Raw genomic sequence first — 19,541 nt, forward strand, 5'->3', positions numbered from 1 at the left:
ATGCCTCCACACCAATCACTGAATGGCTGCTATTGTTTAACCCTTTTATTAGCAACCTGGCTGAAACTGGCTCTGGCCCTGAGTACAAATGTCTTGTTTTCAAAAGTTCTGAATTAAAATCTTCCACCAAACCTTAGTCACAATTTATGTTCCTAACTTTAGCTTAATGATAACTAAGTTATTTTACTAAATTCTTTGTTATATTTAAAATTAATTGAAAGAAACACAGAGCATCTCAAAATAAATACAGTAATGAAAGGGTTAAGTGTATAAATGCAGAGAGATGGCAAAATAATTAGCACTGTGGGAAAAAATGCTCAGTAGCCTTTCAGTTGAACCATTACATTCTGAGTTCAAATGCTGCCAAGGTCAACTTTGCCTTTAAAATTCTACAGGGCCAATAAAATACAAGGGAGTGCTGAAAAGTTCCTGGTTTGGATAAAAGAAAATACAGGAGGCTCAGTTATTTATGATTTTATTCAACATATTCCCCTCTCAGATTCACACCCTTATTGCAGCAGTCCTTCAGTTTTTCTAAGCCCTGTTAAAGAACTTGGAAGGTTGGGCCTCCAGCCAGGCCTTTTATGATACCCTTAAAGTCAGTAACTTCTTAGCACCTCCTTGTAAATACCAGTCAAGCACTGGAACCAATGGAATCAATTAGTCATGCCAGAGATGAAATGCTTATTTCAGCAAAATAAATTATTATTGTTATTTGTTTGGAGATTCTTGTTCCCACTATTTTCCTTTCCACGACTATGTAAGGAATTGTGAGGCACCCAACCAGTGCCAACCTCATTTCCTACAAACCGAAGCCAGGTATTCATGTCACAGTATTTGCTCAAGACATCTAGCATGGAAGAATTGCATCAGTCTGAGCTAGTCAGCTGACCAGGTAATAATGAATGGAGGCTAATTCCAGGATATTGGGTTTGAAGAACTGCTTATTGCTTATGATTTGGCAAAATGTAGATATACAGGCAAGCCTGGGTTTATGCTAGTTTGATTTATACCTATTTCTATTTCTTTACTACCCACAAGGGGCTAAACACAGAAGGAACAAACAAGGACAGACGAATGGATTAAGTCCATTACATCGACCCCAGTGTGTAACTGGTGCTTAATTTATCGACCCCAAAAGGATGAAAGGCAAAGTCAACCTCGGCGGAATTTGAACTCAGAACGCAGTGGCGGAAGAAATACCTAATTCTTTACTACCCACAAGGAGCTAAACACAGAGAGGACAAACAAGGACAGATGGATTAAGTCGATTATATTGACCCCAGTGTGTAACTGGTACTTATTTAATTGACCCTGAAAGGATGAAAGGCAAAGTCGACCTCAGTGGAATTTGAACTCAGAACGTAGCGACAGATGAAATCCCTCTAAGCATTTCGCCTGGCGTGCTAACGATTTTGCCAGCTCACCGCCTTAGTTTGATTTATACTAATTAACAAATAATGCTAGTTTGAAATTTTCCTCAAGTTTGTTCAAGTTTTCACTGCTGTGTTAAAAGAGAAACTTCAACTAATTAACACAAACTGACCTTTTAAAGTGAAATTATTGTATAATAAGAGGGCAAAAACGAATAGCAATGTCAGATAAGAAATTAGTGAATCCAAGTATTTAAATTGTCTCAGAAAATCGTGATGAGCCATAACTTTATAAGATTATATACAATTCATAAAATTATATGCAAGTCATACAGGTCTCTGAATGAAGAAGGGAGTGACCTACCTAGTGTTTGTAGGGCTATGAATCTACTTCCATTGACTGTAACAAGGATCAGGAAGAATGCAAAGGAAATAAAACGTTTGATGCAGCAAGCTATTGATGTGATGCGAGTGAGTTATTCTTATGGGAAATTAGTAGAATTGATGGAACTCTTCATGTTGTGGGTGGAAGATGGAAAGCAGAGTCAAGCTATCATTCAGTCCCTTCTGTTACCCTTTTACTCTTTTACTTGTTTCAGTCATTTGACTGTGACCATGCTGGAGCACCGCCTTTAGTCGAGCAAATCACCCCCAGGACTTATTCTTTGGAAGCCTAGAACTTATTCTATCGGTCTCTTTTGCCGAACCGCTAAGTTACAGGGACGTAAACACACCATCATGACTGCACATATGCACACATACACACACACACATATATATATATACGTGCACGCAGCCATGCACACGGGTCTGTCACAATGTTATTAACACGTCTTTTGGTAAACAACAACGGGTAAATTCTTTTATATTATTTATTCAATTACCCAAATCATTAAAATATCATGGAGATGTACTTGCATAGCAAGTGACCTGATCTGAGATTGTTTACTGAAATAAAAACAATTGCAGTATGGAAGGTGTTTATAAGCCATTTAAAAACACAAAAATCATTAGATTCACTTCAACATTTAAATTTAATTTGTCAAAATATTTTCCTCGCTTTGAGACCACAACCTGTTCACTGACAAAATTCTATGCTGCATCATTCAAATATTACCACCAACAAATTATGAAACAACATGTAACATATTTAGCCAAACAAGATAAAGGGATTGTGATTTTTTTTCTAATCATGTTCCTGTACTTTTATTTTATGTTATGTGCAAACAAACAATCATGTCATGATGGTTCAGAAGCACTTACAATTTGTAGGCACGTGATATTATGTTATGCAGCCATAATAAAGTATATTAAACGTCTTTATAAGTCAATACCTTGTTCTGCAGTGTTAGTAGAGCACTTTTACATTACTTCTTAAGATTATCTTTACAGATAATCTATAGAAATTAGAGCCAGCACTAGTTTTCGCTATGACATTTCATATACGAGATGTCAGATGTAAACAGGCAATGAGATAGAAGATGAAAAACAGATAATAGGTGTACATGCTATATTTCGGAGGTTTTTGCCTCTTCATCAGCACCCACCAAACCCATTAATCATCCTCAAACACATTGCATATATATATCCACTATATCTAGTGGTGTGTAGTTATTGGATATAGTAATTTACATATTAAACGCATTCCTGGAATTGGTACTTAAATGGTTATTTCTTTTATTGTCCACAGGGGGTTAAACATAGCGGGGACAAACAAGGACAGAGAAAGAGATTAAGTCAATTACATCGACCCCAGTACGCAACTGGTACTTAATTTATTGACCCTCAAAAGGATGAAAGGCACAGTCAACCTCGGCGGAATTTGAACTCAGAACAAAATACCCGCAGACGAAATACTGCTAAGCATTTCACCCGGCGTGCTGACAATTCTTATTTCTTTATTGCCCACAGGGGACTATACATAGAGGGGACAAACAAGAACAGACAAAGGGATTAAGTCGATTACATTGACCCCAGTATGCAACTGGTACTTAATTTAATGACCCCCAAAATGATGAAAGGCAAAGTCAATCTCAGCTGAATTTGAACTCAGAACATAACGGCAGACAAAATACCGATATGCATTTCACCTGGCGTGTTGACAATTCAGCCAGCTCACCAACCAGAAACTGGTACATAAATGTTAATGACTTATAGGTATGTAGTAATTCATTATGCAGCCATAGTATACTATGAAGTATATAAACGTTTTTATAAGTCAATATTGTGTTCTCCTGTGTTAGCAGTGCTACTACATTACTTGTTCAGGTCATCTCTACAGATTATCATTAGAAATTATAGCCAGAAATGATTGTTGTTGCTTCGTTTTGTATACAAGACATCAACTGTAAACAAACAATGAGATCAAAGATGAGAAAAGGGTAATGAGTGAATATGCCATATTTCAGGATTTTTTTCCCCGCTTCATTGGTACCCATCCAACTCTTTGATCACCCTCAAGCACATTGCAAAAATTAGTGCTGGCTATAATCTCTACAGTATTATCTGTAGAGATTAACCTTAACAAGTAATCGCAAAGAAGTATGCCTTGTGACCACATTCTTATACGTTCAATTCCCCCTTGGCAACATACAGGGTCAATATTCTCTACAATTGAATTGTCACTCAAATTTAGTTGATGAATGCTATTTCTAATATATATATACACACACACAGCATCATCATCATCATCATCATGAACATCAATGACACACTGCCAACTATCGAACTCCTGAATTTACAATCATGATCCAAGCACCCCAACCACTAAGTCATACACCTTCACATATACATATATATGCCTATATATCTGTACATACATATATGTGTGTTCATATATATATATAGATACATATATATACATATATCTTAAATCTTAGGGAATAATAAGTATTCCAGGTTATCGGGATGTTTACTATTTTACACTTAACTAATGCTATGCAAACAGTATCATATATAATATTATTACAAATTTGTAATAATATTATATATATTAGAACATCTATCTATCAATGTGTGTGTGTGTATTTGTGTGTAAATATATACATATATATATGTGTGTGTGTATGTAACGTATATATACATCCATATATGTATACATATACATACACATATATGCATACATACATACATACATACATATATATATATATATATATATCACGTGACCACGTGACCGACCAGACCATCAAATGTTGCTACACATCGTTGGTCACAATGCGTTCGCATTGTTTTAGCCTTCGAACGACGCCACTCCGCTGGCTAAGCGAACAGGCCAACAGAAGAAAGAGTGATGAATGAGTACAGCAGGGATCACCACCCCTTGCCGGAGCCTCGTGGAGCTTTTAGTTGTTTTCGCTCAATAAACACACACACACACACACGCACACATACATATATAGATGTGGAGGTGCAATGGCCTAGTGGTTAGGGCAGTGGACTTGCAGTCTTAAGATCGCAGTGGTGATTCCCAGAGTGGGCATTGTGAGTGTTCATTGAGCGAAAGCACCTAAAGCTCCACAGGGCTCTGGCAGAGTGTGGTGGCGAACCCTGCTGTACTCTTTCACCACAACTTTCTCTCACTCTTTCTTCCAATTTCTATTGTACCTGTATTTCAAAGGGCCAGCCTTGTCACACTCTGTGTCACGCTGAATCTCCCCAAGAACTATGCTAATAGTACTCGTGTCTGTGGAGTGCTCAGCCATTTGCACATTAATTTCACAAGCAGGCTGTTCCATTGATCGGATCAACTGGAATACTTGTCGTCATAACCAACGGAATGCCAACAACAACGTATATAAATATACATACATACATACACATTTGTGCATGATGTTAAATATTCATGATGTTGTTTCTGCAAATTTAGTCACCTTACAGTGCATAAATCTATTTCTTATCTCAGAACTTTCGTTTGTTTTCTCTTGTTCCAGAACATTTGTAGGGTTTTCAGTGTTTTGTTGTTTTTTGTTTTCTTTTCCAATTTAGGAGGAAGGACAGCTTTGATGACCATCTTTCGGGGCCTGCAAAACCCAGCATGGGAAGTGGAGGTGGAAGAGAGGATCATTGCATAACTCATAGGTTACCCTTAAACCAAACACGGGGGAGACAATGATCAAAGCTATGATAAACTTACAGATATTGAAGAGACAGGGGAGACAAAGATCAAAGCTATGATAAACTTACAGATATTGGAGAGAATATTAAACAGGGCACCTTAGAAGATAATGGAATTTAAATGGTAGATTCTCAAACTTTGGGTATTTGGTTACATTCTGATATTCTGAGTTCAAATCCCAGCTAGACTCATTTTACCTTTCATCCTGCCTTCTGCTGAGAAGAGCTGGGATGAGCCCTAAAAATAAAAGGTAAGACAACGATTTCTACCGGAAGGATAAGTAATTAAATCATACATATGAATTTCTGATGAACTGCATTTTCTTTGAGCAAAGGAATAGATATCATCATCATCATCATCGTTTAACGTCCGTTTTCCACGCTAGCATGGGTTGGACGGTTCGACCGGGGTCTGGGAAGCCAGGGGCTGCACCAGGCTCCAGTCTGATCTGGCAGTGTTTCTACAGCTGGATGTCCTTCCTAACGCCAACCACTCCTTCATAACAATTATCCAAGCTTCTTAACATTTCTCAATGGTAACCTGTTGGTTGAATTTCATACCCAACCAATGATTACACTCAGGAAATGGGATATGTCGTCCTGTTACTTGTATGATTCAGGAGCGTCAGCTCTGACTGTTTGGTCATGTTGCTAAATTTTCTGCATTGGATTCTATGTATTGTGTTTTTTTCTTTGTGGATCCGATTGGGATGACAGTTTGTGTTGGCTGACCACATGCCACATGGGCATGGTAGATGAATAAGTATCTCGCAGAGAGGGGACTAACTTAGACACTGCATGGAGGGTTGGCTGAGATAACTTGAGCAAATACTAACAAATGATGGAGACATAGATTCGATACAATGGTGGATGCACCCATACCTGACCTTAACCCTTTAAATGTGCAATTAAATTTCATAGTTATTTCATAGTTATTCCAAATAATGATGATAAATATCTGACAAAAACAGAATTGATATTTTCTGCCAGTCACATTGCCTCACATTGACATATCTCAACAAAAAATGACTGAAACATATGAAGGAAAAGAGAAAGATGAACTCAAACAACCCAACCTGTAAAGTACATACCTTTACTACAACCTGTAAAAGATACAATTAACGCAAGAAGAACAAGGCTGAAGAAACATGGGGAGAAGTGGCGAATGGTGATTGTTGGGAGGCTGGGTCGCAAGAAGCAGGGATGTCAAGAGACTGAAACAGGAGGTGAAATGCTGCAGTGGAGAGGATTAATCCCACCTATACAAACATGGAAAGACAAATGTAATAAGAATGGTGGTGGTGGTGAGAGAGGTAGTGGTGATGATGATGGCGGTGATGGTGATGGTGGTAAGGATGGTGGTGGTGATGGTGGTGGTAGTGGTGTTGATGATGATGGTAGTGGTGGTGGTGGAGGTGGTGATGGTGGTGGTGTTGATGGAGGTGGCGTTGATGGAGGTGGTGTTGATGGAGGTGGTGGTGGTGGTGGTGGTGATGATGATAGTGGTGGTGGTGGTAATGATGATCATGATGGTGGTGGTGGTGGTAGTGATGGTGATGATGACGATGATGATAATGGTTGTGATAATGCTATATCTGAAAGCATGTGGGTTGGTTTTTCTCTTCATATAATCTAAAAGTGCTACAGTCATTAATTAATGAATCATCTAAAATTCTTGTAGTGCCCCAACATGGCCTCAGTCCAGTAAAATGATAAAATAAAAAAATCGAAGGAGACGAACATAAGCAGTTTCATGTTTCATACATAATCAAGATAGTTGGTTCATATCTATATATGTGTATATATGTATACATAGTTATTTGGAGGCGCAATGGCCCAGTGGCTAGGGCAGCGGACTCGCGATCATTGGATCGCAATTTCGATTCCCAGACCGGGCGTTGTGAGTGTTTATTGAGCGGAAACACCTAAAAAGCTCCATGATGCTCCGGCAGGGGATGGTGGTGATCCCTGCTGTACTCTTTCACCATAACTTTCTCTCACTCTTACTTCCTGTTTCTGTTGTACCTGTATTTCAAAGGGCCGGCCTTGTCACTCTCTGTGTCACGCTGAATATCCCCGAGAACTACATTAAGGGTACACGTGTCTGTGGAGTGCTCGGCCACTTACATGTTAATTTCAAGAGCAGGCTGTTCCGTTGATTCGGATCAACCAGAACCCTCATCGTCGTAACCGACAGAGTGCTTCCACATAGTTATTTATTAAGGTTACAGAGCAGCCAAACACTAAAAGGGTGTTTCCATCTTAGGTTATTCATCATCATCATCATCATCATCGCTTAACGTCCACTTTCCATGCTGGCATGGGTTGGACGGTTTGACTGAGAGCTGGCAAGCCAGAAGGCTGCGTCAGGCTCCAATCCGATCTGGCAATGTTTCTACAGCTGGATGCCCTTCCTGATGCCAGCAACTCTGAGAGTATAGTGGGCGCTTTTTATGTACCACCGGCATGAGGGCCAGTCAGGCAGTACTGGCATCAGCCACGCTTGAATAGTGCTTTTTATATGCTACTGGCACGGGAGCCAGTCAGGTGGCACTGGTAACAATCATGCGCGAAAGGGGCTATTTATGTATATATATTCTTATATATATATATAAGAACATCTATCTATTAATGTGTGTGTGTTTGTGTGTAAATATATACATATATATGTGTGTGTATATAATGTATATACATATCCATACATGTATACATATACATACACATATATACATACATATACATACATACATACATATATGTATATATATATATATACACATACATATATAAATATACATACATACATACACATTTGTGCATGATGTTAAATATTCATGATGTTGTTTCTGCAAATTTAGTCACCTTACAGTGCATAAATCTATTTCTTATCTCAGAACTTTCGTTTGTTTTCTCTTGTTCCAGAACATTTGTAGGGTTTTCAGTGTTTTGTTGTTTTTTGTTTTCTTTTCCTATTTAGGAGGAAGGGCAGCATTGATGACCATCTTTCAGGGCCTGCAAAACCCAGTATGGGGAGTGGAGGTGGAAGAGAGAATCATTGCATAACTCATAGGTTACCCTTAAGCCAAACACCTCACCCAAACGTTTGTAACAGACAAGACTTAAGAAAAATCAAAGCCGTAAGTGATATCACTAACCCTTTAGCATTTAAAGCAGACATATCAGAACCAAAACTATTCTATCTATTTTGTGTTGAAAATGGCCAGATCTGGCCTCTCACACTTATCCTGTAATATCCTAAAAATAAGCGATTTATAGATGCAGGAGTTGCTGTGTGGTAAGTAGCTTGCTTACCAACCACATGGTTCCAGGATCAATCCCATGGCGAGGCACCTTGGACAAGTGTCTCCTACTATAGCCTCGGGCTGACCAAAGACTCGTGAGTGGATTTGGTAGAGGGAAACTGAAAGAAGCCCATCATATATATATATATATATATATATATATGTTTGTGTGTCTGAGTTTGTCCCCGCACCATCACTTGACAACTGTTGTTGGTGTGTTCACATCCCCGTAAATTAGCAGTTTAGCAAAAGAGATCAATAGAATAAGTACTAGGCTTACAAAGAATAAGCCCTTGGGTCAATTTATTCGATTAAAGGTGGTGCTCCAGCATGGCCACAGTCAAATGACTGAAACAAATAAAAGAATAACCACAGCATCAGAATCTCAAGGCTACGAGACAATGTGAATAAACAAGCTTTGTATTGGACAAAGTTATCTGGGCGAGGGATCAAGTTGGCTGCCCTAAATGAGGTGCAATTTATGTGATGAGCAGGTATCCCTGTAGGAACTATCACATAAAGTGGCTGGTGTTATGAAGGGTATCCAACCATAGAAACCATGCCACAACAGACAGCAGAAGGCTGGGCAGCTCCCAGGCTTGCAAGCTCCTGTCAAACCATCCAACTCATAATACAGTTCTATATTTAAGAGATGAGGAATTGTGTACATTATTTACATTCGACGGATATTTGTCCTCATCTTGTTTGTTAACACAATATTTTGGTTGATATACCCTCCGGCCTTCATCAGGTGTCTTGGGGAGGGGAAATTTCGAATCTTGGTTCTCATTCCTAAGGTATTTTTCAATGTTGTTGTTATTATTGTTATGATTGCTCTTCTTTTTCTTCTTCTTCTTCTTCAGGTCACTACTTGGAATCAAACTCAGAATCTTGGGGTTAGTAGCCCGTGCTCTTAACCATTATACCATATGCCCGTGGGCAATTATGGAGTGAATTTTAAGGTTTATAAATCTAATATTTTCCTATCCTTCCTTAATACTGGTTCCCATATGCTACTCATATCTGCACTCAGTCTGCTTAGGAGGTTGTTGTGTTCTAGCATATTTGCTGCTTCTTTTAGTTTTGATATTTTCCATTGGTGTTCTCTGACTATTATTTTAACTTCATCCCACAGAGGGAGGTGGTCTCCATTTATCCATACATGACCAGCTATACCTGATTTATCAATATCTCCTCATGACACAGCTTTGCGATGTTCGTCTGTCCTTATTTTGATGGGGTGGCATGTTTCGCCTTTGTATAACCTACCACATTTGCATGGGATGGAATGCACACAGTCCAACTCATGCCAGCATGGAAAGCAGACTTTAAATGATGATGATGATAATGACAATGATTTTTATAATTAAATATTATTGGAAACTGCATACAAAAAAATTAAGATATTTAGCATATTGTAAAAGTATAAGTAATTTATTGCATATAAATTTTAACAGAAAAAAACCTTATATGTACCCATAAGGGTCATATGCTCCACCTCCCCTGTCAATTGAAAATCACTGGTTTAAATAGTTATAGAGTCTGTTTGTTGTCTGACTCAGAAGGCTGGCTTTCAATGATTATCAGTTGCAATGGTATTTCTGTTGTATAATACAACAATACAATCACAACACATGCAATCTGTAAAATTTTTTATTTATTTATATATTTTTCTTCTTATTTTATGGAGATGTACTTGCATAGCAAGTGACCCGATCTGAGATCATGTGCTGAACCAAAAACAATTTCAGCATCGAAGGTGTTTATAAGCCATTTAAAAACAGACAAAAAACCGTTAGATTCACTTCAACATTTAAATTTAATTTGTCGAAATATTTTCGTTGCTATGAAACCGCAACCTGTTCCGCAGTTTCATAGTGACGAAAATATTTCGACAAATTAAATTTAAAAGTTGAAGAGAATCTAACGGCTTTTGTGTGTTTTTAAATGGCTTATAAACACCTTCCACACTGCAACTGTCCAATTTTATTTTATTTTATTTTATTTTATTTCTGCTGTAAGGTTTGCAATTGACAGATACAATGTAGGATCCACTGGTTTCAATAAGTTCCTGTATGCTGTAGTGGCACCATTTGGTTACAATACTTTTTAGTGATGAACTTGTGATACCAAGAAACTTTTTTATGTAGTTTTTTAAGTAGTTTTTCAGAGTAATGATTATAGTTGCCAAATGAAGAACTAAAGCTTTATAAAAATAAAGCTACATATTTTTGATACATATATATATAAAAGTATATTGTTGTTTTCTATCTCTTTGCAGCTGAATTATAATGAATATATTAAATGTAATTCCCTCACAGCAAAACGTCTGTTGCTAAATGGGATATTACCAAAAACATGCAAAATGGCCAGAACCATTCCAACTTTAATAACCTCTCTGTTCTTTCACCAATTCTGCTAGACGTTGAAAAGCCTGAAAAAGAAAATAAAAATGCTTTTTAGATAAAAAGAAAAAAAAAGACTTAGCACTTTAGCATTTAAATTGACCGTATCCAGCCCAAATATTCTACCATATCTGGCCTCTCACACTTACCCTACAATGTCATTCTAAAAATAAACAATAACATCATCGAAATTTCTAAGTTATGAGATTGAGACCGTCTTGGATCATGAATGACCATGGGATTGCACCTACAAAGTTACACTCCGAGGCACAAGTCCGGGCAAAGTTGTTTATTGAAGACCAGCAGTAGCCCATGCATACTGGCCTCACCCCTACATGCCACTGATGTTATCCAAGGGAAAGGCAACGGCCGATACAGCTTGGCACCAGTGACGTCGCAACTCATTTCTACAGCTAGTGTGCTGAAGCAATGGGAAATAAAGTGTCTTGCTCAAGAACACAACACGCAGCTCGGTCCGAGAATCAAACTCACAACCTCACGATCGTACGCTCGACGCTCTAACCACTGAGCCATATGTCTTCACAAGTTATGAGATAATACAAGATTAATTCAAAAGAATACGGATGAATAAGTATTACATTTGTCATACTAATCTGAATGCTAAAGGGTTAAATGAAATAAAATTAAAATATAATAAAAAAGTAAATTAGAGATGAGGTGAGATGGGGTGAGATGGTGAACTTTTGAGGTAAGTGAATAAAGATGTCAAATAAGATTTGAAAATATGAATTAGAATATAGTAATTTGAATAATCATGGAGGCACATAGTGGTTAGAGCAACGGACTCATGGTCAAAGGATTGTGGGTTCAAATCTCAGAATGGGCAATGTATGTGTTTATGAGCAAAATACCTAAGCTCCATGCAGCTCTGGCAGAAGGTATTGGTGAACCTCTGCTGACTCTTTCACCACAACTTTCTCTCGCTCTTTCCTCCTGCATCTTGCAGCTCACCTGCGATGGGCCGGCATCCCATCCAGGTGGGGAACCTATACGCCAAAGAAACCAGCCCTTATGAGCCAGGCATGGCTCGTGAAGGAACAAACAACAACAACAATTTGAATCATCATCATCATCATTTAACATTCTTTTCCCATGCTTGCATGCGCTGGATGGTTTGACAGGGGTTGGCCAGCTGTGGAGCTGTCCAGACTCCCATTGTCTATTGTGGCATGGTCTCTATGGCTGGATGCCCTTCCTAACATTACCCACTTTACAGAATGTACTAGGTGTTTTTCAAATGCCACTGGCATGGGTGTGTTTACACAACACCAGCACAAGTGCATTTTATGTGGCAGTGGCACCTGTAGAGGACAAGCCTGTATGTATGGATGACAGTGATTTTACTTAGCTTGATGCATCTTATCAGTATCATCATCCAGTGTTTCAAATCTGAGTTTTGTCTCCGTTAATGGGGGTGGCTGGATCTACCTCAATACCTATTTCTTTATTACCCACAAGGGTAATTAAGTCAATTACATCGACTCCAGTATGTAACCGGTACTTAATTTATCGACCCTGAAAGGATGAAAGGCAAAGTCGACCTTGGTGGAATTTGAACTCACAATGTAATGCAGAAGAAATACCTATTTCTTTACTACCCACAAGGGGCTAAACACAGAGAGGACAAACAAGGACAGACAAACAGATTAAGTGGATTACATCGACCCCAGTGCATAACTGGTACTTAATTTATCGACCCCGAAAGGATGAAAGGCAAAGTTGACCTCGGCGGAATTTGAACTCACAACGTAACGACAGACGAAATACGGTTGCACATTTCGCCCGGCGTGCTAACGTTTCTACCAGCTCGCCGCCTCAATACCATAGCAACTGAGGTAGGCAGATGCAGCCCACCCCAATCTTTGGGCTGGCTGGTGCCCATTCTCCTTTGCTATCATGAAGCTTTTTTGGAGCTGGATTTTCTGCAGGGCGCATGAGTTTGCTTACCCCCGACCTCAGTTTTTAGACATAAGTGATCCCGAGACCAAGGTCTCTACCACAATTTTTAAGAAATGTGGCAGAAAACTAGCTCAAGAAGGCAGGGACACTACTCCCTGAGAACCTTTTCGGAGCCCCCTACCTAATATAATATTTGGAAGACCATATGAATGCACAAACAACACATTTCAAGAGTGGGGAAAGCTGTTCAATAAATATCTCCATCAGTGGCTGTGGAAAAATGATTACATTTATTAGAGGTGCTTAGTGTGAGAGAGAAATATAGGTGGATGGCAGCACCTAGTGGAGATATCATTCTTATCTACTCTAAGCACAAGACCTGACACAATGGGTTTCTTACAGTTTCTGTCAAACAAATTCACTCAGAAGGCTTTGATCAACCCAAGACTATAGTGGAAGACACTTGCCTGAGGTGCCATGCAGTGAAATTGAATCCAGTACCATGTGGTTCAGAAGCAAGCTTCTTACCACACAACCACACACACACAAATACACACACACACACACACACATACACACACACACACACACACACACACACACATGTAAACTTTTATATAAGTCATAATTTACTTACCAAATATATATCTTGAGTATCACAGAGAGAAAAAGCTGCCCTGATATAAGGGCACGGCTCATTAGAGGGCATGAAGGCACTTCCTGGAACAAAAAGAATGTCCTTCTCTTTCCCTTTTTCCATTATGAGTTTATAAGTGTCTTCTATACCAATTAACTTCAGCCATAGGAACATACCTCCAGCAGGAACATTCCATTCTGCGATACCTAAATCAATAACAAAATTATATTGTAGTAGGCACGTGAAAGTAATGTTGTGAGTAAACAAACATTTAGATTAGTTGAAATATATTTGGGTCATAGTTGAGCTAGAAAAAGGCCATATTCACTGCTGTTTGCCATTGAGAAAAATTCTTGCTTAGGTGAATATTTCATTTTAGTCTAGGCAGTCCCACTGCATGGTACCTTGGGCAAGTGTCTTCTACTATAGCTTCAGGCTGACCAAAGCCTTGTGAGTGGATTTGGTAGACGGAAACTGAAAGAAGCCTGTCATATATATGTATGTATATATGTGTGTCTGTGTGTGTGTGTGTGTGTGTGTGCGTGTGTGTATGTTTGTGTGTCTGTGTTTGTCCCTCCCAACATCGCTTGACAACCGATGCTGGTATGTTCATATCCCCGTAACTTAGCGGTTCAGCAAAAGAGACCGATAGAATAAGTACTAGGCTTACAAAGAATAAGTCCTGGGGTCAATTTGCTCAACTAAAGGCGGTGCTCCAGCATGGCCACATTCAAATGACTGAAACAAGTAAAAGAGTAAACAAATTGACCCCAGCACTTATTATTTTTTTTAAGGCCTGGTATTTATTCTATCAGTCTCTTTTGCTGAACCGCTCAGTTATGCAGATGTAAACACACAAACACTAGTTGCCAAGTGATGGTGGGACACACACAAAGACGATATTACCTGGATAACTGTCTAGTAGGTCATTACTTGTTGATGTGATCCTGCTCCTACCAGCTCAGAAGACATTCCAACATACTAAAGGTTAGTCGCCCTACCCAAGAAGGCAGCGAGCTGGCAGAATCGTTAGCACGCCGGGCGAAATGCGTAGCCGTATTTCGTCTGCTGTTACGTTGTGAGTTTAAATTCCGCCGAGGTCGACTTTGCCTTTCATCCTTTCGGGGTCGTTAAATTAAGTACCAGTTACGCACTGGGGTCGATATAATCGACTTAATCCGTTTATCTGTCCTTGTTTGTCCTCTCTGTGTTTAGCCCCTTGTGGGCTATAAAGAAATAGTCTTCCTACCCAAGAAAACAGAAAGACTACATGAAAAGCCCTTTACCTTTCAGATGTTTTTCAGCAGCATCAATAGTTATATCTCTACGCTTTTCATAAAATTCCGCTACTTTTTTAGTATGTTCCCTGAAGCCAGACAAGCCCCATTCTGTTAAAATCTTGTAGATCAAAAACTATAACAAAAAAAAAAAAACAAAAAACAGAAAGGAATTTGTTTTGTATTGATTATATTGAATATAGGCATGCTTCATGGATAACAAATTCATTTTGCAAACATAGGTTCAATCCCATTGCACAGTAGTTTAGGTAAGTACCTTCTACCACTTCCAGTGTAGATTCAGACAGGCCAATAACTCGCTTGTGGAGATTTGATAGATAGAAGCTATACAGAAGCCCGTCATAAGAGAGAAAGAGAGAGAGAGAGAGAGAAAGAGACAGAGACAGAGAGACAGAGAGAGAGACAGAGAGTGTGCACACATTCATGAATGTGTGCACGTGGGAGGTTTCAGGTTCAGTGCCACAACATTGCACCTTGGGTAAATATCTTCTACTATGGTCCCAAGCCAGCCAAAGCATTATGAGTCGGTTTTGTAGGCAGAAACTGAAAGAAGCTGGTTGTGCGTATGTATGTATGAATATGTGTGTGTGTTTATATATATATATATATGGAGGCGCAATGGCCCAGTGGTTAGGGCAGCGGAGTTGCGGTTATAGGATCGCGGTTTTGATTCCCAGACCGGGCATTGTGAGTGTTTATTGAGCGAAAACACCTAAAGCTCCACGCGGCTCTGGCAGGGGGTGGTGGCGATTCCTGCTATACTCTTTTGCCACAACCTTCTCTCACTCTTTCTTCTGTTGGCCTGCTCGCTTAGCCAGTGGGGTGGTGTCATTTGAAGGCTAAAACAATGTGAAGCGCATTGTGACCAGCGATGTGTAGCAACATCTGGTCAGTCACGGTGATATATATATATATATATATATATATATATGAGACTCTCTGGCATGTATATGAGGCATTTCCCCCTCCATATTTTTAAGAGGTCATGGGCCAACAGGTTTGGGGGATCTGATGACATGCCATAAAGCTAAACCCTTTATAGACAGGAAACCTAAGGTAATCACATAAACAGGCCTTCCCCATTTTTAATATATACTGCTCTACATCTTTGGAGGTGAGATATGTTGAATGCACTCAAAAAAATCCTATGGAAAAAATTATTTCACACCGAGGTTACAAGCAGGTCTTTTACAAATTATTTACCATATTTTTCAAGTCATTTACAATTTAGAATATTTTTTAAATATGCCAAAAAAATATTTTGTAATGGTATTCACTTGAAAAAGTGATGAGATCTCATGGCAGCTATTGCCATCGCCGAGACTGGAGCGAGACCTCACCTGCATCCATTTGCCAAGCGCAAGATCACAACGAGGCTCGCAATGGCAAACTGGATATAAGAGCCCAACAAAAACAGATTCATTCTCTTTTCACCACAAGCGCTTGCTGAGCACACTTCACTGGCTGGGACTCCAAGCTAGTCCTGTCTGCATGTTGTATCTCCAGAGGCAATGGGCCCACGTTAACGGAGATACAACGAAATGCACACAGCTTGAGATGGTATGCTGAGAGCATTTATATTAAAAAATTCTTTCCTTGCCTGCTGGAGTCTGAACTACATGAAGAACAATATTTAATGGGAGAAGGCGATATTCACCCGATATCGTAAACCTTGCCTCCCATTATAAATGTATCCAGAATGATGAGAGCACTTCACTATCAGATTATGTACTAGGTTTGAAAATAAGCTCTGTGATCAATACCATTGACTTCAAGGTGAGTGCTCTAGTATGGCCACAGTCTGATGACTGAAGCAAGTGCAAGAATAAAACAATAAAGGTCCCTGGAACATACCTGTGTTAAACCACTGACGTGAACTGTTGATGTCTGCAGATGAAGCAATATTCGATCAACAACATACGCTGGCCCAGTTATGAAACCACATCTCAGCCTAGAAATCATAAAATAATGAATATTAATATTTTTTTCTAATTTTGGCACAAAGCCAGCAATTTTTGATTACAAAGTTGATTACATTGGCCCCAGTGTTCAATGTACTTATTTACTTATTTTATTGACCCCAAAGGAACGAAAGGTAAAGTCGACTTTGTTGGAATTTGAACTCAGAAAGCAAAACCAGAAGAAATGCTGCTAATAAGCATTTTGTCCACCATGCTAATGATTCTGCCAGCCTGCTGCCTTCTTAACGAATATTCTTTTTTACTCTAGGCACAAGGCCTGAAATTTTGGGGGAGGTGGCCAGACGATTAGATCGACCCCAGTACACAAATGGTTCTTAATTTATTGACCCTGAAAGGATGAAAGGCAAAGTCGACCTTGGGGGAATTTGAACTCAGGATGTAAAGATAGATGAAAAATCATTAAGTATTTCGCCCAGCATGCTAACATTTCTGCCAGCTCACCGCCTTATCTTGGTACCATATATTCTTTTCTACTCTAGGCACAAGTCCCAAAATTTTGGGGGAAAGGGCCAGTCAATTAGATCGACCCCAGTACGCAACTGAAAGGATGAAAGACAAAGTCGACCTTGGCAAAATTTGAACTCAGGACAAAGACAGACGAAATACCTTTAAGCATTTCGCCTAGTTGAGAAGCAAACATCTTAACACACCAGTACCAGTAATTTTGTTTTTTATTTGATCTCTGACAGGAGACTTAGGAGTAGATCAAGTGATGGTTGGATAATATCCATAGTCTCAGCTGGTCATGTTTGGGAATCCATCCAAGGAGTGTAATGATGGTTAGAACCCTATAGAGAAGATGCCTGAGGATTCTACCCTCAACAACTCACTCAGGAATTGTGAGCAGAGAAAATGGATGACTGGGTAGCTGGATGTTTCTCAAAATCAATAAGATCAAAGAGCACAGTTCTTGCATGGTATAATAGTTCTATTGGCTATAATGTATTAATTATTAAAAAATTGGTATGATGTGTGCAAAAATGAAAATATGTGGCTTTTTGCCCAATTGTTTGTATAGAACCATTGTTGTTTTGCTAACAATAGAACTTGTACAAAGTTGGAGAGTCTAGAATAATAATATAACTCATTCAAATAATGTAAGTAATTATTGAAATGATGCCTTAACTTGCACAAAGCTTTCAGGACTGAAAGACCAGCTTCAATGATGGGATGAAACAAATAAATCAATTGAAAGATTAAATTGAATGAAAGGCCAAGCTGAATGAAAAACTAAGAATGAAACAAGATGAATGCATTGCCAACTTCAATGAAAGACAAGAATGAATGAAGGAAAAAAACTGAAGGAAAAATGAAAGGGAACAAAAACAAAAATTAAAAAAAAACAAAAATAAATTAAAGATAAAAATGAAGAAAAGACAAAAATGAAAGAAAGATGAAAAGAAACAAGAAAGAAAAATGAATGAAAAACAGAAGTGAATGAAAGACAAAAATGAATGAAAGATTAAAGTGAATTAAATACCAAGGCAAATGAAAGAGAAAACTGAGTGAAAAACAGACTTGAATTATTGACCAATTTGAATGAAAAGTCAAGTTGAAAGACAGACCAAAATGTATGAAAGATCAATTTGAATAAATAATTGATAAATCTGAATTTTAAAAAAACAATTTAAACAAAACTCTGAGCTGAAGGAAACACCAACTTGTAGAGAATATCATACAGAATAAAAATCCATATTGAATATCTATATTTACATTAGATTTTCATCAGCTGGATTTTTGAACAAAACACAATATAGATATAAATATCTAACCCTTTTGTGACCATATTTCTGTTGAGATGCTCTGTGTTTCTTTCAATTAATTTTAAATATAACAAAGAATTTAGTAAACTAATTTAGTTATAATTGAGCTAGTGGTAGGAACATAAATTGTGACTAAGGTTTGGTGGAAGATTTTAATTCAGAACTTTTGAAAACAAGACATTTGTACTACAGGGCCAGAGGTAGTTTCAGGCAGGTTGGTATCAAAAGGGTTGAAAAAAAAATCATCCTAAAAGATGAGGTTAATAATTACAAAACTTATACCACATTTTCCAACACACAGGTTAAATATTTTAGATCAAAATTTACAATCAAAAAGGATAGATTGATTTAGATACCAAAACAACTTCAGGACCAAAAATTCCATATGTAATGCATCAAGATTTGGAAAGATAATGACAATATTTGAATGTTTACATCAGGGCTGGCCAACCTGAAGCCCACGGGTTGCATGCACCCTACAGACTTTATCTTGTGGCCTGCTTGATACTTCCTTGAAATGGGTTTATTTAAACAAACATTTTAAATATTTTATCAAAAATTAAAGATTGTAATGAAAAGTAAAAAAGAAAGACACTACTGTTTATGCAACGATAATATTTCATGTCGAATCAACAATCATTTATTCATTATTGTAATAATAGCATGAGAAAGCACAATGCTTTCAATTCTGTCAGTATACAAGCAGCCCTCAAAAAACGTTCTGTGATTAAAGTGGCCCACAATG

At 38.3% G+C, this 19,541-nt stretch overlaps 1 protein-coding gene across 2 annotated transcripts in view; it reads right to left on the reverse strand.

Annotated features, from left to right (window-relative positions):
- Positions 1-10,204: 10,204 nt before the first annotated feature.
- Positions 10,205-19,541, reverse strand: part of LOC115223470 (kynurenine/alpha-aminoadipate aminotransferase, mitochondrial) — a 26,873-nt gene continuing 17,536 nt past the window's right edge. For both annotated transcript variants that reach the window (XM_029794061.2, XM_029794062.2), the window contains exons 9-12: positions 16,906-17,002; positions 15,040-15,166; positions 13,754-13,959; positions 10,205-11,225 (exon numbers count right to left, since the gene is read on the reverse strand). In XM_029794061.2, coding sequence (XP_029649921.1) covers positions 11,178-11,225; positions 13,754-13,959; positions 15,040-15,166; positions 16,906-17,002 — 478 coding nt within the window. In that variant the 3' untranslated portion in view covers positions 10,205-11,177. The remainder of the gene's footprint in view (positions 11,226-13,753; positions 13,960-15,039; positions 15,167-16,905; positions 17,003-19,541) is intronic.

The sequence above is a fragment of the Octopus sinensis genome, linkage group LG23 (genome assembly GCF_006345805.1).
Source record: "Octopus sinensis linkage group LG23, ASM634580v1, whole genome shotgun sequence".
Taxonomy (NCBI): Eukaryota; Metazoa; Mollusca; class Cephalopoda; order Octopoda; family Octopodidae; genus Octopus; species Octopus sinensis.